Genomic DNA, 23,345 nt, shown 5'->3' with positions numbered 1-23,345 from the left:
TAAATTCATCTTTGTTACCTTGTGATAAAGTCGGAAACCGATAAGAATGGTTTCACTTCATGGACGCGTTGAAGCGGATCCGCCCGTCCGTGTCGCCGCACAGCCTAGTCGGGTACGAGAAGTGGTCCGTGCAATATGGGGATCTCGGGCTATGAACCAATACAGGTAAATTGAACCTTAGCGCCTTGTGATAAGGTTGATTTTAGGTATAATATGAACGCGTTCATACGGATCCGTCCGTCCGTGTCGCCGCACAGCCTAGTCGGGTACGAGAAGTGGTCCGTGCAATATGGGGATCTCGGGCTATGAACCAATACAGGTAAATTGAACCTTAGCGCCTTGTGATAAGGTTGATTTTAGGTATAATATGAACGCGTTCATACGGATCCGTCCGTCCGTGTCGCCGCACAGCCTAGTCGGGTACGAGAAGTGGTCCGTGCAATGTGGGGATCTTGGGCTATGAACCAATATAGGTAAATTGAACCTTAACGCCTTGTGATAAGGTTGATTTTAGGTATAATATGAACGCGTTCATACGGATCCGTCCGTCCGTGTCGCCGCACAGCCTAGTCGGGTACGAGAAGTGGTCCGTGCAATACGGGGATCTCGGGCTATGAACCAATACAGGTAAATTGAACCTTAGCGCCTTGTGATAAGGTTGATTTTCGGTATAATATGAACGCGGTCATGCGGGTCCGTCCGTCCGTGTCGCCGCACAGCCTAGTCGGGTACGAGAAGTGGTCCGTGCAATATGGGGATCTCGGGCTATGAACCAATACAGGTAAATTGAACCTTAGCGCCTTGTGATAAGGTTGATTTTAGGTATAATATGAACGCGTTCATACGGATCCGTCCGTCCGTGTCGCCGCACAGCCTAGTCGGGTACGAGAAGTGGTCCGTGCAATATGGGAATCTCGGGCTATGAACCAATACAGGTAAATTGAACCTTAGCGCCTTGTGATAAGGTTGATTTTCGGTATAATATGAACGCGTTCATACGGATCCGTCCGTCCGTTTGGTATAAAACATCAACTTCTAGAGTCTAGAATCTAGTCTACACTATTCAATCCTTTGAGTCGTAGTGCATACCAATACAAACCTTATCTGTAGGAAGTGGCTCCTACATTCATTAGAATAGATATATACGAGTATATGGTTTTTTCAACTTTTTTCCTTCGTATTCCTTTATTTCAAAATTTTTAATTTTAGTTAGCAGATATCATAATTATAGTCTGTGCGGAAAGTGAAGAGTTGTGGATTCCACGACAGACTATCTCTGTTGAATTCAAAAAAATAATGATTTAATATTTTATTTTCAGGTATCGCCAAGGTTGAATAAACAAGGGTGAGTCAGTAATTGTAAGCAAGTACGAGACACCACTACGCTCAAATATTAAACTTTCCACTCGAATATTCCCTCGTAGTTCTATTGACGTTTTATATTAGTTCTTTATGTTCACTCTGAATGTCATCTAGTCAGATTTCAACTGTCACTGTCATGTTTTAAACGTGTATAGAAATAATGTCGTTTAGGCCCTTTTATTTCACTTTAACACAACAACTGTTGTTCGTAATGATGATATTTTTACTATATTAATCCTTGGAGTCCCAGGGGTCTCATTTTGCCTGAAAAACGACTTTGTTGTTTTCAATTTAGAATTTAATTTCCTGAGGCTAAATATCCATGACAGTCGCCATCAGATATATCGGAGCGGCCAAGGTACTCACAAATATCTGAGCACGCCTCTATTGTCAAGGCGTTAGAGTGCTTGTTCAGATATTGTGAACACCTTGGCCGCTCCGATATATCTGATGGCGACTGTACAATGTACATATTCGTGCAATCTAATTTGAACTTTTCATGAACCAAATAAAGTAGCATTTCTTTTGTTCCATTGTTTTTTAAAACAAACTAAATTCGTTCTAATTTACATATAGAATAAGGTTCAAATTCAAATTTGAAAATTTTATATGGTGGGTCTTACGAGGTTAATTATAATTGTCATTTGTGACGCTATATCGCGTCCGTGGGACTCAAGGGTGCCACATTTAAAAAAAACTGAATTTATTACCTGAGCTTATGAGCTATATGTGCGACTACTTATTTGACGATTTTTATATGCCAAATAGTTGAAATATTTGGACTCACGAAAGGTTACGTTTACTCGCCGCATATAGCCAATACATTTTTTTTTAAGAACAAAAAGTTTTACGAGTTTAATGTGATATTGAAAGGGCTTAAGAGACCAACTAAAAACATATTCAATGTAACATTTATACCAATCTTCAAATACTTGCCATTAAAACTGTCGAACAAAACACAACTGTAGGGCAGTGGCGTAGCTAGGGGGGGGGCGGCGGGGGCGGTCCGCCCCGGGTGTCACCCATTTAGGGGTGACACCCGACCGTGAACATCAGTAGTGCCACCTATAAAAATTCGTAAAATCATGTAAAATGAAAGCGATGGAGTAAATCTTGAGCTATTTAACATAAATTACAATTACTCTTTTTAATATATTTTACAATTTTGATTGAATTTTGGGGTGACACCCACAATTTCCGCACCGGGTGCCACCCATGCTAGCTACGCCACTGCTGTGGGGTTAGCTTGTACAAACAGCAACACTCCTAGCTGTACAAAGGTGAACCTTATTACAAAAGGGATAAGGTCCACCGAAGTACAGTCGCCATCAGATATATCGGAGCGGCCAAGGTGCTAACAAATATCTGAACACGCCTCTATTGTCAAGGCGTTAGAGCGCGTGTTCAGATTTTGTGAACACCTTGGCCGCTCCGATATGTCTGGTGGCGACTGTACAGTTAACAGTGTGGGCGATGTTACCATGCTCGTCGGAATCAAAAGAAAATGAACCTTAGTAATTTGAATGTAAGATTTCTTCTCAAGTGACTGGATTTTAATATCAACATGCAAATATAAATTTGTATGAGAAAAAATCTCACCGGCGTATGGAAAAAAGTATGACATATTTTACAAAGTGTAGTACTCTTAAACTAACTGTACTTGCTATCCCCATAGTGTTAATATTAAGTCTTAAATAGTATTATTGTGCAAGTCAAAAAAACCTTACAATTATGAGACCTAAATGTATTTTTCCCAATTTTTACGACTAGCAACACTGTCAATGTTGTAACCTACTATAATATTAATGGAATATTGAAAACTTTTTTGAGGTTTATAATATTTCGCACCAAATAATACTTATGGTGTTTTATCAATCTCATAATTGATTATTCATATTTGAAATGTACAGTCAACATCAGAAATACCTAAGCGAGTTGTAAATTTTCTTGCCCATATATTATTGTTGAGAGACCTAAAGTGTGGCGATCGTTTTGGATACTTCGCTCGCTTAACTACTTCTGGAGTACACAGTACAAATTATACAATATGAAAAATGTTTAGAAAATTAATAATATTTCTTTTTTTTTACCTTAGAAAAGTTTTTAGTATTACCCTAAACAGCTTTCAATGTTATTCGATGTATAACGCTTACTACCACGGGCTATATTAGCCCGCAGCCCGTCCAGTCGAAGGAAATGGTGTCTAACGCAATGGGAAGAAGGTATATTTTTAAATACTCCGGTTCGGCTTTTTTGAATAGGTTGCGGCATTCGACTTAAGGGCTTGTATTCAAATAAATAATAAGGCTGTGTATAGACGACACGAAAATCGACGTGTTTTTTACTGACGCTTTTAACCATAGACAACTTTCGGTTGAGCGTAGTTGAATAAGAATTCGTAACATAAAAAGTTGGCTTATTGACAATATGACTAATACAGGGTCATTTTTGGACCGTAAGCCTTATTGTGCGAGGTGATTAGGTAGGCCATACTGAACAACTTTTTCTATGGGACCAACTCCGAAATCACAAACATTTTTTTGGACGTTTCATGGATTTTGGTCGAGTGGATGTCGACGTTTTCTATGGGAAGGCCAATTTTTTTTTGTGATTTCGGAGTTGGTCCCATAGAACAAGTTGTTCAGTATGGCTTACCTAATCACCTCGCACAATATGGCTAACGGCCCAAAAATGACCCTGTATAAACAAACTAGCTGTTGCCCGCGACTTCGTCCGCGTGGAATCTTATCTTCAACATTTTACATCTTTAGTACCTATAATTTTAATATCCAAGCAATGTTGAAATTAAGTATTTTTCTTTTTTAGCAAGTTGTATGAAGTTTTAAGTCAAGTGGATTTTGATGTTGGTTGCTGAAATTACTTTTCTTGTATTCTCATAATAGGTACTTATGCCCTTATACGAAGATTCAAGTTCCGCATTCCGCACTCACAAAATATCTGATCTCCATACAAACTTTCAACCCCTTTCTCACCACCTTGGGGGATGATTTTCAAAAATGCTTGAATTAGTTTTCATGTTTTTTTTAAATTTATTACCTTTTTTTCCAAAAAGTTAAAGTTCCTAGCTTAAAATTAAATTTACACCCCAAGACGAATTTTCATCCCCCTTTTAGCCCCCTTAGGGATTGAATTTCCAAAAACGTTGCAATTACTTTTTTTTGTAATCGGCTATTATGTCTTTCTAAGAAGTTTCAAAGCATTTGTAATGAATTCAAACTTTCAACTCCATTTTAACCCTGTTAGGGGATGAATTTTACAAATCGCTGAAATCACTTTTATTGTCTTCTAATAATATACCCAAATACAAAGATTCAAATCCCGCGCTCGAAAACGTGCATGATATCCATATAAACTTTCAACCCAGTTTTCACCACCATAGGGATGAATTTTCAAAAACGCTGAAATTAGTTTTCTTGTATTTTAATATAATACCTTTTTACAAAGTTTCAAGTTCCTAGCTTCAAATAAAATTTGCACCTGAAGACGAACTTTCATCCCCTTTTTAACCCCCTTAGGGGTTGAATTTCCAAGAACGTTGCAATTACTTTATTTTTGTAATCGGCTATTATGCCTTTCTAAGAATTTTCAAAGCATTTGTTATGGATTTAAACTTTGAAACCCATTTTAACCCTGTTAGGGGATGAATTTTACAAAACGCTGAAATTACTTTTATTGTCTTCTAACAGTATCCCCAAATACAAAGATTCAAGTCCCGCGCTCGAAAAAATGTTTGATATCCATACAAACTTTCAACCCCTTTTTCACCACCTTAGGGGATGAATTTTCAAAAACGCTGAAATGAGTTTTCTTGTATTTTAATTTAAAACGTTTTTACAAAGTTTCAAGTTCCTTGCCTAAAATAAAATTTGCACCCGCAGACGAACTTCCATCCCCTTTTTAACCCCCTTAGGGGTTGAAATTCCAAAAACGTTGCAATTACTTTTTTTTTAATCGGCTATTATGCCTTTCTAAGAAGTTTCAAAACCATTTGTAATGGATTCAAAATTTCAACCCCTTTTTAACCCTGTTAGGGGATGAATTTTACAAAACGCTGAAATTACTTTTCCTGTCTTCTAATAATATCCCTAAATACAAAGGTTCAAGTCCCACACTCGAAAAAATGTTTGATATCCATACAAACTTTCAACCCCTATTTCACCACCTTAGGGGTTGAATTTTCAAAAACGCTGAAATTAGTTTTCTTGTATTTTAATAATATATCTTTTAACGAAGTTTCAAATTCGTAGCTCAAAAGAAAACTTTAACCCCATACAAACTTTCATCCCTTTTTAACCCTGTTAGGGGATGAATTTTACAAAACGCTGAAATTACTTTTATTATCTTCTAATAATATCCCCAAATACAAAGATTCAAGTCCCGCGCTCGAAAATTTTTTCGATATCCATACAAACTTTCAACCCCTTTTTCACCACCTTGGGGGATGAATTTTCTAAAACGCTGAAATTGGTTTTCTTGTATTTGAATTTGATACTTTTTTACAAAGTTTCAAGTTCCTAACTTAAAATAAAATTTGCACCCGAAGACGAACTTTCATCCCCTTTTTAACCCCCTTAGGGGTTGAATTTCCAAAAACGTTGCAATCACTTTTTTTTGTAATCGGCTATTATGTCTTTCTACGAAGTTACAAAGCATTTGTAATGGATTAAAATTTTCAACCCCTTTTTAACCCTGTTAGGGGATGAATTTTACAAAACGCCGAAATTACTTTTCCTGTCTTCTAATAATATCCCTAAATACAAAGATTCAAGTCCACCACTTGAAATTTTTTTTGATATCCATACAAACTTTCAACCCCTTTTTCATCACCTTAGGGGATGAATTTTCAAAAACGCTGAAATTAGTTTTCTGGTATTTTAATAATATATCTTTTTACGAAGTTTTGAATTCCTAGCTTAAAAGAAAACTTTAACCCCATACAAACTTTCATCCCCTTTTTAACCCCCTTAGGGGTTGAATTTCTCAAAATCGCTTCTTATCTCTTGTACACTTTATAAATGCAATCTGGTGTGCAAATTTCAACTTTCTGGCTTTTGTAGTTTCGGCTCTGCGTTGATGAATCAGTCAGTCAGTCAGTCAGTCAGTCAGTCAGGACACTTGCATTTATATATATAGATTTTCTCACATACTAGTAGAAATAGAATGGGCATAAAATCGAATTTATTTCTGCGACATCGTGTTCAAACCCAAAGTAAAAGTATTTAGTTCAATATGACCTACCCAGAATCATAGTTCTGGTATTCATGTCCCAAAATATAATGCCATTTTTGAGTCTTATATGAAGTTAATTCTTACGTTACGAATTCATGTTTGACTTTACTTCCGCACATCTATTGGTTTAGTTGTCTTTTTTTAACTACAAACGATTAACATCCTTATCGTTTGATAATAAAATCCATTATTGCTTATACTGAAGAACAAAAAATGAAATCATTGTACAAAATATGTTTACCATTTTATTGCGTAGAACCTTTATGTATATTTAGGTATGTATATGTTGCAAATTAGTTGTACGTAGGTGGTAATGTTTTTAAATTATTTATATACGGTTATTTGGTAAATGTACTAACACGATTTAAATTATGTAGATGTAGCTTTTCCGTCAAATATTTATGTTATTATATATATGTTTGGACAGCTTAAATATTAAATTTATTTGTTGATTACATAGCTTATTAAATTTATTATCTATAATGGGAAAATAGCAGGGTAATGGCACTGTCTGTATATAATTTTGACTGTAAACACTTGATGACTCTAAATTATCAATAAACCATAATTACCTATACATAAATACTGATCTAGATTGCTACAATTCAATAGGGCAGCACCTTCTTCGCCCCCAGACTAAAAGAGTCGGACGGAGCCCGACGTACGCGCTCCAAAGCCGGGCGCCAAAGGCACCCTCATACTAAAAGAGTCGGCCGCATGCGGCTCATGAACCTATCACTTGCGGCCCGAGTGTCGCCTTGGTTATTTTGTATGTAATAGTGACAAACGACAATGTCTCATAAAGTCATAAATATTAACAAAGTACGGCCCGCGTCACCTCCGTTAACTACTATGTGGCCCTTGGCTGCTAAAAGGTTGCCGACCGCTGCAATAGGGTATTATACTGTATTTAAAATAAATTATTTTACACTATACATGAAATAAAGCACCAGATAATTATTAGATAAACACAGATAGGAGTTATTTTAAACATAAGTTCAATTTAATAAATCAGATAGAAATATAAAATATAGGTGTGTTGACCTTGACGTCACGATGTAATGTTTTATAAATTCCATAATATCAAATCGTTTTGACAGTTCTAAAAAAAGTAACTGATTTGACTAGCAGGAAAATACCCTATTGTAGACCTAATGCTTATAAGACAAGGTTTATAATCAAATGACAAAACGGCTTCCACTACATTCTAATACAAACAGTGTCAGTACTCAAGTTCAAAATATGTTAATGCACTTAACAATAGATATGTTTAAAGCTATTTACGCTGCAATTCTTATGAGTAGATATGTCGACGTCATAAACCACAAATAGTTTAGCATATGCCATTATTTTAAATGGTAAGTTATTGTACATATTTGTGGTTTAAGCTGTTGATTTACTATTTAACGGGTAGCCTTCAACTTAGCCACGCATACATATAGTGAGTTGTTCAAATAATATCGGTTTCGAGCGAACCGGGCTGTCGTACGTGGTAATTCCGGTAGATGGCGTTAAAATCAAAAAATTTAACGGTTTTAATGTTGAAGAAATTTAAATTAATGTTTACATTACCAAACTTTTTTGCTGATAGTTACATATGATTACAATAGTTTTCATTAAGATGCACAAATTATACAATCCAAGTTGCCAACATAGGTTACCTCATTGAAGTCCAGCATTTTTTTTTAAATAAAATATTAAAATGCGTTTACTGCTAACGATTATTCGTTATATGTTACGATTATCCAATCATAAGACGTGTGATTCTTTTGAGATGTTTTCGTTAGTAATTTAAATATAGATGGTCAAGTAAATCTTGTCAGTAGAAAAAGGCGCAATATTCACATTTTCAATGGGACGATATCCTTTCGCGCCTACATTTTTTAAAATTTTCTACTGACATGAACTGCTTGACCCAGTATAGTTTCCTTTTATTCGTCATCGGCATGTTGTTAATAATCTTCTTTGTTAAATCGGTATGATTTGACGTTTACTTGCCAAAAATTACAAATATCTACCAAGGAATTACGTAAGATAACCCGTTGAATGTATATTATCCTAATTTCCATAATAATAGTTTGTTATAATACGTGACGATATCAACTGGACCACGCTTAGTGTAGTGCCATAGCGTCACTCTGTTTATCAAAAGCTTATAACTTATAATACAAGTGGAAGTCCCTTTTTGACAGCTTTTGTTAGAAAGGGACTTCCACTCGTATTACAAGTTACAAGTTTTTGATAAACAGGGCACTGGTGCAAAATGTAGAATGCATTCATTTCGTATACTTTTTAATGTAGATGGTAATTCTGTTAAGAAATAAGGCGTAAATGATGTTCAAATGTGCCAATTTAATGATCTATCGCACTGATGTTTATAATGCGAAATGTACGACCAAAACGGATCGTAAAACATCACTAAGTACAGTCGACGTCAAAGAAATGTTTACACAGTAGCCTTATTATAAAGGAGTAAGGTGCAAAAGCGTGAACATATCTTTGGCGTCGACTATACACTGCTTGACTGGTAGAAAATACTTTGAGGCAATTTCAAATAAATACGCTAAATGGTCCTAGCAGTTATTAATGCAAAATCGCTTCTAAGCCAAGGTTTTAAGGTATAATACCTACAGAAATCTAAAGAAAATGTATAATAGGTATACCAACGCGAATCTTTCAAGCATTTTCGGTTGAAACATGAGAAAATTACGCCTTCTTTATATAACAGAATTGTGGTATGAATAGAAATGTTTCCCTTCGGTTCACTATAAGGCTATTTCTCCACTAAATACCAATAAATTAAATCTCAGAAAATGAATTTGGTTTGGTTTAGTTTTAGTAGGTGGGGACAGTTTTACTACTATACTGTTGAGTTTGGATACCTTTACATATACAATCTCTGTCTTGTCAAACGCAGAAGGCTAGCCAAAATTTCAATCGTTGGCAGAAAACAAAACGAAACGCTAGGATACGTAAATAATGAATGGGAATTATAGCGTTTCGTTTCGTTTTCTGCAAGCGATTGTCATCTTAGGGCCACCCCACATCTAGCGTCTTTCGAGCTTCGGCGTCTGGTCAGCGCTATGGAAAATGACGTCGCTGCGCAGTTGCGTCGACGTTGCGTCGAGCAGCGGCCATAGAGTTGTAGACGCTGACGCTCGAAAGACGCTAGATGTGGGGTGGCCTTACCGCAAATATCATGGGTCTCTAGTGGAGAACCGGCTTTGCCAAAAATTATATAAAATATTTTATTATCTCTATCTACTATCAAATTTCCTAAAGAGACAGCGACATAGCAACTTAGTGCTGTTTAAATGTAGTAGTTATATTTTTACGGTAGCGTATATTTACATTTAAATTATAGATAATTCTGTAATGACCTTTCGGCGTGATATAGACCTTATGTCTTGTTGTGAGAGTTGAGAATAGTTTGACGCCAAACGTATTAGAACAGTATAATAGGCAACAAATAATGAAGCGGACATTAGTGCTAACTCCTACCATTCCTAGACATAGACGTAGTGACATAGCGATCGCTCTTTAGGTAGATTAATTTTAGTTTTTATAAAGCGGGGTCAAATTTGGAGCTATATATCGGCAGTATTCTACACATCTGGCGTAAGTATCAGGCATTTTACTCGGTTTTATAGTAGCCCCTTAAAACGGGGTGAATAGAATTGTACCTACACAGTATAACCGTGCTTTAAATTCTTCTCTTTATTGTTTGTCTGAAAGCAAATGATTTCAGACATTCCGATCTGTTCTGGGTCTGCAAACAATAAGCTGTCAGATCGTGTAAAATAGCCTTTAATTTCATCAGTGTATACCCCGCTCAACGCGATTGTTTGAAAATTGGGGCGAGTGTGCAAATGCCCTATAATTGTGATTTTAACTCGTTTTAAAAATCGGTTGTGTTTCTTTTTTAGACGACGTCGTGATTTTAAATTTGTTCGATTCTGTTGATTGTGACTCGAAGTTAGATGAACTGCCATTTGTTTGATTATATTTATTCTTGAATTGTTTATTAGCGAATAGAGTTCTGTGTATCACGTTATCAAACTTGAACTAACCTCTAGCCGCCCAGCGACCTATAAAAAGGTCTCCTGTTCCATTCTAATTTGAACTTTGTGTTGACAAAATAAAATATCATTTTGCTTGGCAATGTTTGACGTATGGGCGGCTAGAAGATAAATGTAAAATCAATTTTGTCTGTACGATATGTACCTATGTAAGTGTAAGTGCGCTAATTCTTTGACAACGAGGTGCTTATGAACCATTGTGGTCACAAAGATATATTATCAAACATTGTTTATAGTTAGAAACAAAATATCGACTTGTAATTTATTGTGCAGTTATAGGAGTATTCCACAAAAAGATCTAAGTACCCTTTCGAGGACGTACATTTCGGCGGCCGGTCGTAAGATCAGGCATATCGTGAAATTCCTAGGCAAATCGTGAAACGTGAAAATCTTTGACTCGTCCCTTGAGCCGACGGAGCCCCGCTACTCGGGGCTCCTATTTCTGGGTAGTTTGCCCTTCGGGCATCTGAAGCAACCTAAGGAATCTATCCTTCCTATATATTGGTTTAATGTGACTATCGTCAAAATATTACACAGGAACATTACGATCTGCCTGATCTTACGATCGGCCGCCGACATACATACGACATACGCGTCGTATGTCAGCAACCTTAATGACCTGGAGAACGTTATTATGCCAAATAATATCAGAAGTGTTAAAAAAATATCGTCACGTACCCGACACTTTTCTGGAATGCCCCAAGCATAGTTCGACTGGCCAACCAATAAAAATCTGAAAGCCACTAAAAATGACGCAAATTTGAAAATAAGAAAATTCTGAAATTTGCGCCTTTGTGATCCGATAAATGGTCGGAAAGAATATCAGAGAACCTATAATTTCCTCGGAAACATTTATTTGAAAGAGCTTGCTTACAGGGCTATTGGATTAATTACGATATATTAATATAAATGTACTGATTCCCATATCTTTAACGTATCGCTGTGATACTTGGGGTCCTCTATCGCATTTTTGTTTTACGCACATTTTTTATAATGGTAATTAAAGTCAATTTTGCTTCTGCAAAATGCGCTTTGTTCCTGGCCGGTACACCGTTAAAAACCTATTTATTTTGATTATTGTATTATAACGGGTATTATATTTAAATATAATTAGTTGACCGTTCATATAATTATTTTTATTCAATACAATTATGAGAAAATATGTTCTGACATGAAATAATGTTTTTTTAGTTTTTAATTTCAATGTATTTACCAAGTAATTAGACTAGTCAAAATGGGAATGAAATGAATACAAAATTGAGAATATTTACCTACCTCTTCATCTTTTACTGAAGGTAGGTAAATATTTCCAATCAGTATCATATTATGTATATGCAGTTATGCACCTATAGTGACTAGTGAAATAATAATTTGAAACGGTGTAACTGGCCAGAATTTTTTCATCACACTTGCTTGTAAGATGTATTGCGAAGTAATATGCGTAGAGGGAGTAACAACTGATATTACTCCCAAATGTTTTTTTATAATAATTTCCTCAATAAGTCAATTTTTTTGCAAATCAAGCAAATCAAGCTATTGCCTACTCGTTATAAGATGTATGACTTATAAAATAAATAAGATGTAAAAAAAGCTACCTGCTCGTATTAAAAACTAAACTTGTACCTTGTGGTTACAAAAGTTCAATCAGAGTAAAATAACTGCCTGTCTTAAAGATTATTTCCACATTTCATGAACAAATGAACACTTTTGAACAAGTTGACGGACTAATATTCGCCATTTTTATTAATATTATTTTGACTAAAAACTTAATTATTTTCTCGCAAGTGTGATGAAACTTATCATATTTTATCACGTAAGTGTAATCGACTGACTGTTTACCTTTATCAACAATACCTGATGTTTTAAGGCTTTTTTACTCCTTGTGTTTTTAAAATATAGGTTAAATGAAATTCAAGATTGTGAATAATGCTTTATTGTGCTTGATTGGGATGTATTAAGGTAAGTATCTAAAAATATCAGCGTATTGTTTTTTCCATACGCTTATTGATACGTTGATACTTAGCTTTTTATGTCCTTGGACGCATTTATATATGTGCTTTTATTCAATCTAATAATATCTGTGTTATTGGCCGTGGTTGCAATTTATTAAATGCCTGTTTACTAAGTGCAGTGCCTCCAAGCGTTCTACCAAGTCAACTGTCTTGATAAGCGATAGTTTTTAAAGGCCGACACAGATATTGGATTGAATGAAGACCTTAACTGTCCATCAGTGGACCTTATTACAAAAGGCATAAGGTCCACCGATGGACAGTTAAGAGTGATGCTGTTTGTACATGTAAGCGTTCTTCTTAACTATCACGAATCGCAAATCAAATTCTAAACGGTGGTTGTAATTGTTTCACTTCGCTGTCGCTATTGTTGAAGTTTTTAATTTAAGCGCACGAATTTATCTATTCGACTAAATTATTATAAGTTAAGTGTCGTTGAGTATTACAAAAAAAGTGTATTTTTCATAATTTTCATAAACTAAGCACACTTTTGCCTAAAATGTCGTAACTGTACACTACGCATATGTGATACGCGGTTTATATTATAAATAAACAACTAATTTGTGGATGGTTGTATCAATTACTATTTCTCCTTGTTCCGGGTTTGGTTGAGGACGGCGAAGTATGAATATGACGAACGTAGAATCTGAAAAGATGGAATCATAGATATATAAGTTGGTGGTTTCCTATAAGATTTTTTGCTGATATTTGAGTATTTCTTTGTGGTGTTTTTTCAACCATTCGCCACATTTGGGAAATGAATATATACCTACGTCTTTTTACTACGGGAGCGACCCCCAAATTGCGAAAAAAATTGTCTGTTTCACACAATTTAGCTGATCAGATGTCGATGTTCACTATGGGAAAAACATATTTGTTTTGTGATATAGATATAGGAGCTGGTCTCATAGCAAAAAAGTTTCTAGATATGACTTAAAACTGGCAAAGGTTGAAAAAAAGACCTTTAGAATCACTGCTATAGTAATTGGCCACTTTTAACAAATCGGAAAGAAACAAGGCAATAGAAGTCTTATTGTTAAAACTATATCATCATCATCTCAGCCTATATACGTCCCACTGCTGGGCACAGGCCTCCTCTCGAGCGCGAGAGGGCTTGGGCTATAGTCCCCACGCTAGCCCAATGCGGATACTAAAACTATATAGTCACCCTATATATTTTATATCACGTAAAAAGTGTACTACCGCAACAAAAGTTGGCCGGGAAAGCGGTATGTAGTGTCCAGCTTTGAAGATGATAGGCCGCTTCATCCGCTCCATAGCCACCCAGAGCAGTCTTCGGAAACTATTGGACTGCTCGTGCCACGGGCACAAATACATCACTTCCCGGAGAAGCTCGCTCTGGAAGTAATACTTCAGTTTTTCTAAAGCCTATTAAGAATACAATTAATTGAGACAAGTAGAGAGCACCCTTTATGGCACGACGAAAACATTCAGGCAGTAAAAAAGAGGGGAAAGAGATGTAATCCAGGCCTTCTAGCCGATCTCACCGCGCAATATGGCTTAGAATACCTACCACTTCTTTCTAATGTGGTACCTACTGTGGGATAGCGACTGAAGATGTTACCCCCCGGGAGTCGCGCGACTCTAATCACAATTGGCAAACTGATAAACGTAACCCAGCAGAAAACTATGGAACTGCCCATACATTAAAATTTTGCGAACGTTTTTACAATGACAGACGGTTTGGAGCAAGTGCAACCCACCCTAAGTGATTCAAGTCAAGGACAACACCAGCGTCATGGCATATCACTCATATCAGGCCGTAAAAGAGAAAGACATTCATTGGCATTTCGCGCCAAAATAATTATTCCATAACAATACATTCTACAATTGAATTGAGGAATTAGACATTACTCGTATTGTAAGCTCGTTCCCGCACCAGCAGTAAAGAAAAAGCTGCGACAGCATCGTCACCATGTAGTTCAGCATCGAGATGAACTGCACGCTGCCTGGCGTTGTCTGCGGAACATCAACACTAAGATAGATTATCATCTTCGCTATGATACTTACTTGGGTGCCTAGCTAAGATGACAATCGTTTATAGAAAACGCCAAACGAAACTTAAATAATGTGTGGATATCACGTGACTTTTCGGGATCGGTCATCCCCGTACATTTTTACTTTTCCTTTTGTTTCTCGATGTACGATTGTCATCTTGGCTAGGCTCTCTGGACTAACCAGTTAATATAATGGCATTTCAGTGCTATCAGTCACTTATATAGATTGTGGAAGTTCATATCTCTGTACTTCGATCCTTGCAAGCAGAGCGAAAGCGATGGCGTGCTGTATTCTAACGTCGGGGTGCAGAGAATTTTCTTCAAAAAGCTTTTTCAATCCAGCAATTGTATGAGAATCAATAACAGTGCCAATAGCGAGGAATCGTAAAGCAGATCTAGGATACTCAAGCAAAAATGTAAAAATATGGCCTGACGGCTGTTATCCGAAGTCCAATGATGCAGATGATGGCAACGCTCCCACTCAGCTGGAAGAATATGTTAGCATGGTACGTGTCCTCTACCGACTCTATGAACCTGAAATACATCTTACAATTACATGTTAATTACTGAAGAGAAGAGACGATTTCTTGAAATTCTTCACGGCACAAACCAATATAGATGATATTGATATGACAAGTACCTAACTACTTAGCCATGCATAATCACTCTTGAGGAAAGTGGTAAATTTCGGTTAAAATAAACGTTACTTAATGTAGGTAGTAAACTGTTTGTTGTTGTTCTTGTTGATTAATTTGAGATTACCCGTCATTACATGACTAATGACCAGAAAAGACGTTTATCGCAAAACATTATCATCATTAAATAAAATAAAATAACATAAAAAATAAAATAAAAACATTATACCGTATCACCGCCTGGTGGTGCTTGAGACATTCGACGAATAAAACTTGATTCTCTTGGATGAGCTGCTCTCGATCTTGCCTCTTAAGCTTGCCTGACATTGACACTCGTTTTATCTGCAAAATGTTATCTTACCTATTTATTAACTCTCCTATAAAGTCTAAAAAATGTGATTTATTAGATACTACTATCTTCTAAACATTTAAAGCATACAATTTTTATCACACGTTTAAAAATATTTTTGCTAGTACATGTACAGTCACCTGCATTAACATCTTACTCTTCGAAGGCCAAAAAAATATGTGACACGCTCTTATGGCTCTACAAATAAGATCGTGTCAGATATGCGGCCTTCAAAGAGTAACATGTTTTTGCAGGTGACTGTACCTACCGCTTAAGCACGCTCTTTAATTGGAGAAAATAGCTTACTAAGCAATAGCATTGATCACACAAGATGGGTTTCCTTTCCGTTATGACAATTAAGATTACTTCAATGGGCGACAATGATCCATACCATCAAATGGCTTTATCTGCTCGTTAGCTATCTCATTAAAAAAAAATTAAAACCACCATTGTGTAACTTAGGTATTACTCGTAGACTTACCTGTTTTACTTTATCCATGATAATCTCCAGCTGCGCACATCCAAACATGATCATAGACAACGCGACGCTATCAACTGCGATGAATAGGAATGCGCTGATGTAGATGGCCACCATCTGGTAAAAGTAGCCCAACTCATACTGGGGAGACTTCTCGGGACCTACTGGCATCCTGCAAAATACACTGCAATCATCACCTATTCTATACCTAAATGAAATGGAATTTATTACGATTAATTTCGTGAAAAACCAAACCCGGTTGTTAAAAGTGCGAGGGTTCTGAATAGAGAAAGTTAAAAACCATCTAGCGAAATTGCCCAGTTCATGCGGTATTTAAATTAAATAAACTTGATTGAGTAATGTAGTTAGCACAAGACCGATCAGCATCTTGTAACATTATGGCTCCAAGTCCCATTTTGCTTGCGTCTATATGAACATTGAACTGCATGTGCATGAGATTTATCTCTTGCAATCTCCTATATGTTTTGCATATATGTAATAGATTCGATCAGCAGTGACAGCTATGGCTGCTCGTCCTATACAAAATAAAATCGGATAAAAACTCGTTTTGACGTACCAGATCAAAAAGGGAAAGATACGTTCTCCACCAGTGCTGTCGACAATGGGCATGAGTCCCCACAATGTGCAAGTAGTCAGCGCACTTCCGAGGAAAAACAGGCACAGGCGCTTTATCATGATAGATTGATTCAGGAGACATCTGTCAATCAAAATCGGGATTAACGACCATTTCGGCCACGCCGCTGCTCAAAAGTTGTTGCCCCGTTTGGCCCGTTTACACATCAGAAAGAATTACAAAAACGCAACGCTTGAGACAAGTCGCTCTAATTAGGACAAAAAGGGTTTGTTATTTTCTAGGTTTAGTCACAAATGCTTTTGTAAAATATTGAAGGACTCAAAAAGGCCCCTGAAATATATTCTATAATGGGAAGAATGAGTGGAAAACATCTCACCTTACATGTCTCTCGTTTTGCGCCTGAAATACCTCCTCTTCCATGAAGCTTAAGAGAAAAACCAAGTTATTCTTTTTGATCATAAACCTTGTAACTTTATAGCACACGGACGCCTGTGTGAACAGCAGAAACGAAGCTTCTGTGACCGCGTCCATGTCTCCCCAAGCTAAAGCTATGTATATAAACTCGAAGAAGACGAAGGAATATTGAGTGAACATGACAATAATGGCATAGGCAACGTATAAGGAGACGTAGTTTGCCGGCTTAAGCCATATTCCGAGATATAAGAGGATATTTCGAGGACGGTTTAGAAAGAGAGTCACATTGTTTACCGTCCTCACCGCCATGTTGAGTGATGTGAGCTTGTGATGATTGGATTTGCGGCAGTTTTATACGGGTTGAAGAACTATAGGGTGTTTTATGAATTCATTTATTGCTGATAGTTCAAATGCCTCAGATTTAGACCGCATTGCTCCTTAGTTAATTTTTCCATAAGCGCCATTACAGGTTATGGAGCCAGGTTAAATTGGTCTCAATAAACCTTTTCATCAATAAGTCTTATAGGTAACAGTATCTACACGCCCAATTGATTTTGCATAGCATAAGTTCAGACAACATTACGTCCAGGTTTTATGTTTTTCGGTATTGTAGTATTGTAAATGGTTATACAATTTTTGGTACGACAGTAAGCAAATGTAAAGTTATTAAATTAGGTTGTTTTATTTTTAGTAGGTCAGTAGATACTTGCCTATTTAGGTAAATACTTATACCAAGATGCTTGTAATTGTAACATCTCTCATTTTAGATTAGCCCGACACACAACATACTGTATACGGAACAAACTTTAAAACTTGGTCTAAACTTCCAACTATAATACGATTTGTTTACAACTCCAAGGTGCGAATTAGCTACCCCGCTAATTGCAATCAAATTGACAAAGATTTATAATTATACGCGCAATTCTAATAGCAGCGTACAAATGACAAACTAATTGCTAGGAGGATGACGATTTATGAGTTTGATAACTTTGAATCACTGTACCTACGAGTACACGTATCTAATGTAAATTAACGAGGCAACTAAATTAATTTTACCTAATGTAAAAAGCAGTTAATTTAATGTTTAACTAATGTTTATGTACGTATAGCTTGAGTTTGAAATCTAGTCTAATTTTCAAATTCTACAGCTCTGTTTCGACTGTTACTTTGCCTTAATACAGCAAAATACGAATAGGACATGCGTAGAATCTGGAACAAAATAAATACTTAAATAAGTAAAACGAACTATGTATTAATCTGCAACTTAATAGGTACTTGAAAGAGGTGTAACCATAAGCCATGTGTTGCTTCTGACATTTTGCTTTAATGAGAGAGTGAGACGCACTGACATTGAACAAAGAAATTGGATAGGTGGAATACCACCCTTAGCGTCAGCGACACTTTCGCAAATGTGCCAGATCTAAAATTAAACTCTTTGTCTATGCATCATCAGCCAGAAAATTAGGTACCCTAGTCAGTCATCCATAGTCCGTACTATTTAAGTCTACCTTTGTACCAGGAAAGCATAAGTATTAAGGTATAGGTACCGTAAGGAAGGTCTGCCTGGACAGCATGACGTAGTGGCCGGCACGGAACACCATCGGCCTGCCCAGGCGCATCATCGTGAACAGCAGCGCGCGCTTGAAGCGGACGTCCTGCTCGTACCAGCAGCATTCGTACGCCATCGTGTGGAGCTCAGAACTCTGTCCATAACAGTATAGGTATTATGGTAGTTCGAAGGTGGGTGGAGGGAAGGAACAATTGCAGGTAATCAATGGCCACTGCATCCCTGACGGATGATTATTGTTGCAACGTTATGTCAAGAGCGATTGAGACGGCCAATGCATTTCCGCTTATGGTTATAAAAGGCTATCGCGGCACGGCACTTCTTGCCGCATTTCTTCTTACCTACAGGTTCAGCTAACTTAAATGTACCTTAGGTATATTGGCGTATGTTTACACCTTACCTTGTTGTATCTACCTGTCATACCTTTCTAACTTTTTGGTGTAATAGAATGAGTAACGGGTTATGGGTGTTGTGCAGAATCATATCATAAAAAATATATTTGAACGCATTCGATCATTACCTACAAATAAAAAGCATTGACAGCAACAGAAACAGCCACAGCCGTAGCCGTGAAATTATGTTTCTGGTATTGGTCCTTCGAACCGGATAATCTGAGAGTACTTGTGCGATTTCATTCTTACGGCTCGGCCACGACATTGCGAGACTGGCGGCGATAGGTTGGAGCTAGATACCCTATATCGTTCCCACCTATAGTTGCTACTGCCGCTATCGCCTGTCGCGCAATTTCGTGGCCGAGTCGTAACTCGAACTCAATTTAACCAAATGTGTTTAAAAGGCAAGGTTAATCCTCCTCCTAATAATCGTAGATTGGGTGTATCCGGTGTAGGTATACACGTACAGTAGCGGTGAGCTCGTGGCCGGTCCAGCAACAGACGAAGAGCTGGCTGACCATCGCCAGCAGGTACACCACCACTGACAAAAACTGGACACTCTTCCATTCCACCTGTACATACGAACGATACCCCATTAATTTAAAGAGGCTCTAGCTGTTTGAAAAAACTGGCAGTCGAGTTACGATTTGAAATCTTAATTTGCTTATTATTAGCATACATCGGGGTTTTCGGTGTGGGAATGTTTTACACTAGCTATAACAGGTAAAAACTGTAAAAAACGATACTAATTTAACATTTCTAAGCACATTTGGACCTTACTACCTACGAGCTACGTTTAATTCATAGTTTGGTAATTATTTTACAATAAACAAAGTTATAAATACACGAAATCATTCCCGCACCGAAAACCCCGATAGATAGCCAAAGCTCCTCGCTGTTTCTAACAGCATAGTGCATACCAACAGTAGGCGTAAAGCTGACATGCAGATCAACCCGACGCTGCCGCTGAGTTGAAAGAGCAAGTACGAATGGTACGTGTCTTCCACTTGCTTGATGAACCTGAAAACCAAACACCTCTTTTAGCAGCAATAAATAATCTAAGGAACTGAAAACTGAAAGCGGGAATACAGTGGCGACTACTGTTACTTAACTTATACAGACAACGTCTATGATGTTTATGTAGGGTCGCCGTCATCGAAAACGAGGAGGACTATACAGACGACTTGAGGGCCTTGAGGCAACCTCCTGGTAATCTTATGATACCTTCTGGTATTTTTTTTCAGACGCAAGCTTCCAGGGACCGCTTCTAATGGTTACTCACGCCGGACCACGTCTAACCTTGCTTCTAACGGAACTGGGCTATAACCTCGAAAATCGAAGTTCGCAAATTGCGGGCATTTTTCTCTGTCAGTCTTATTACGCCTTCATTGGAGTAAAAGAGAAAGATCCCCGCAATTTGCGGATTTCGGTTTTCGCGGTACTTGACTATGTTTACTTGACTACGGCTTGATGATGCACCACACAATCAATCAGAACTTTGTAGTGCTCGTCCAAAATGCTCTTGACGGTAATTGACCGATTAACGCGTCTTTCTGCTATTGACTTTACCTGGAAAACATTTTGATTATTCTTGATCCTTAGAGCCTTTATATTTAAGTATCTTTTCAATTTAATTTTAACAGTTATAAAATTAGAATTAGGAAGATTGTTGAGTGCTACCGTTCGCCAACAAACTGTCATGCAGTTTGGCGAAAAAATATGTGTAATGGATTACTGTGTATTTTTTATTGAGTAAATAAATTAAAAGATTAAAAAAAGACAAGATTCCAGATTAAAAACTAAAGTTTCTACTAGATTAATTGTCTCACTAAGTCAATGTTAAAATTTGTGCGCGGTTGCACTTTTGTTCATTCCTGTAGCACAGAAATCAGCTTACGTTCATAATCTTCTCTTTAATGATGTCAATCTCCGCGCACCCAAAGATGACCATGGACAGACAGACACTGTCCACACCGAAGTACATAAAGGCGCTCATGGAGATGGTCACGAATTGGAACGAAAAGCCGAGCTCGTACTGAGGCGAGGGTTCTGGACTGACCGGCATCCTGTTTTTAGAAACCAGACTGATTTTAGAATTCAGTGAGAAGGAAGTGAAAAAGGGAAGGGGGGAAGGAGGAAAATCATCAATTGAGTATCCGAAACTAAACACGGAGTATGGGAAGTAGAGGACCGTTGGGCAGTCGGGAGGCTCAGGCTCCCCCTTGGAAATCGTCCTGATTTACAAGGGGGCGCGCGAGCTTCACCACTACTCAATGATCCCCTACCTTCCCTAAAGTAAAACAAAATGTTTAAAAAAATCCTAAGCGTGAGGGCAATCGGAATTTTTACGATTTTCGGGGAATCTTGGCTTTCAAGTAAAAAGACTAAGTATATAAAAACTTACCACATTTTAAACGGAAAATTTCTATTAGCATCATCGAACAGTGGCCTAAGAGCGAACAGGCTACAGCCAGTCTGAGAGATGAACATAAATCCCAACAGCAGTCTCTTGATCCTCGAAGCCTGCAGCTTCAAGATCCTGAAGGACAATCATTGCAGTTATTTAAGATACTGTGACTGTGCCTTAAATATTAAAGTTAAATATATGTAAGTATATCATATCGTTTCCAAATTCCAATTTGACACCTTGGTAAGGCAGTAGTGAAATATTCTGGAACAGGACCGTATTCAGGGTGATATCATTACTAACATATTAAACACCTACATCTACCTTCAACTACGGGCCGTTGACAATCCGAGTATCAAAATAAGTGTGGGTAGCCTCTAAAACATCTTTCAGCTATTAAGTCACAATACCCACATGGTCCATCAAAATCTAAATTACCTACCTACCCACTACTATCATCCCGGGCCCACACAAACTTACGGGAAAAGCCGTTGATTATCGCGATACATAATCTGATTGGCGAAAAATTGTCCCCGTCTGGACAGGCCTTACTGTCTGCCAACTAGGTGACTAGAATGAGTTTAATCTGTTTGTAATACATAGAAGATAAGATCCTATAGAAGTGGTATACGCGTCCCTCCGTGGGGGACAAAACATAGGCAATGCGACTGCGAGTCGAGTTATCTGTCACGCCCCCTTTCTGGGGGTGTGCGTTGGCCATTTCTGGGCTACGCCCATTTTGGCGGCTTCAGTCGCGGGCTGTAACAACAGCCCGGTCTGTTGTTGCCAATTTGATTGGCATTTTTCTCCTTCTTGATCTTCTCAGACTTGGTTGGCCATCATGGCTTGGAGGTCATGTTGGCCAATCTGCGGCTTTGCGGTCTACGGCTCTGGTTGCGGCACGAGCTCTCGCGGTTGGGCTCGTGCGCGGCGGGCATCTGGGGGGCGGGCATGGAGGGGGGCTATCCCTCTCAACAGTAATACGAAGTGGACTTACTTATCGTGCCCCTCAGTTTGAGGCATAAAAATCTCAGAGTTCATCTGAGCCAGGAGTTCCCTGAACGATTCTATATTAACGTGAAACACGGTGATCTTGAAACACAGACTAGCATGGGCAAAGAGCAGGAAAGACGATTGAGAGACTTCCTCGAGATCCCCCAGTACTTGACACATATATACCACTTGGCATACAAGGAAACTATATTGCAAGGACAGCATGAAAAACCTATAGCATTTACGCATAATAGACTCGTTTGGTGGAGGCATCCAAACACCTAAAAAGGACATTACAAATTTTGCCCTGCTCAAATACAGATCTGCGATATTTATTTTACTTTTAACCATTATTGAAGAGACTGTAAATGTCTGAGGCTAATTTCAAAATGCCATGATATTATATTTTATAACTGGTAACGTTTTCTTCTTCTTCTTCTTCTTTTATTTTAGTGGCGGTCTGGCCAATGGTAACGTTTTAAAATTGGTAAATTACCGATAAGTGTATTCAATAATAATGGTGTAATGATACACATTCTGTAATGAGAGTCGATTATGTTTTGTTTTCATTAATTACGAGTACTTACGAAATTATAGTTAGTAACTTATCAAATAAATAGGAAGTTTAGTTAATTTCGGCGTGTGTTGCAGTTATTAATTTAGACTGTATGTGTAAAAATGAATCAATATGAACTATTTTTCTTGAAGTAAATTAAAAACAGTTTGTTATTTGCATAAAAGTTATAGTAAACCTTCCTCAAGAATCGCTATCGATAGGTGAAAACCACATGAAAATC

At 37.5% G+C, this 23,345-nt stretch overlaps 1 protein-coding gene across 1 annotated transcript; it reads right to left on the bottom strand.

The window, feature by feature from the left end:
- Positions 1-10,098: 10,098 nt before the first annotated feature.
- LOC134673587 (uncharacterized) lies at positions 10,099-22,917 on the bottom strand. Its single transcript, XM_063531585.1, has 16 exons — positions 22,553-22,917; positions 21,553-21,687; positions 21,046-21,214; positions 20,605-20,717; positions 20,069-20,168; positions 19,616-19,720; positions 18,737-18,892; positions 18,336-18,398; positions 17,152-17,540; positions 16,758-16,898; positions 16,184-16,352; positions 15,583-15,695; positions 15,153-15,252; positions 14,576-14,680; positions 13,904-14,059; positions 10,099-13,346 (listed from the first exon to the last, which is right to left on the bottom strand). Exons 1-16 carry the CDS (start codon positions 22,897-22,899, stop codon positions 13,284-13,286), a joined length of 2,424 nt encoding a protein of 807 aa, XP_063387655.1. The 5' UTR covers positions 22,900-22,917; the 3' UTR covers positions 10,099-13,283.
- Between the last annotated feature and the right edge of the window lie 428 nt (positions 22,918-23,345).

The sequence above is a fragment of the Cydia fagiglandana genome, chromosome 18 (genome assembly GCF_963556715.1).
Source record: "Cydia fagiglandana chromosome 18, ilCydFagi1.1, whole genome shotgun sequence".
In the NCBI taxonomy this organism is placed as follows: Eukaryota; Metazoa; Arthropoda; class Insecta; order Lepidoptera; family Tortricidae; genus Cydia; species Cydia fagiglandana.
The sequence above is the reverse complement of the archived record's forward strand: the minus strand, read 5'-3'. Positions and strand labels throughout refer to the sequence as shown.

Excerpts from the sequence above, each read along its gene's own strand:
- LOC134673587 (XM_063531585.1), bottom strand. The coding sequence starts at position 22,899 with ATGGTTAAAAGTAAAATAAATATCGCAGATCTGTATTTGAGCAGGGCA. Across the intron at positions 17,541-18,335 it reads GTAACAGTCGAAACAGAGCT|AACTGCCGCAAATCCAATCA; the intron begins GTAGAATTTGAA and ends CAACCCGTATAA. Across the intron at positions 15,696-16,183 it reads TCATGGATAAAGTAAAACAG|ATAAAACGAGTGTCAATGTC; the intron begins GTAAGTCTACGA and ends AACATTTTGCAG.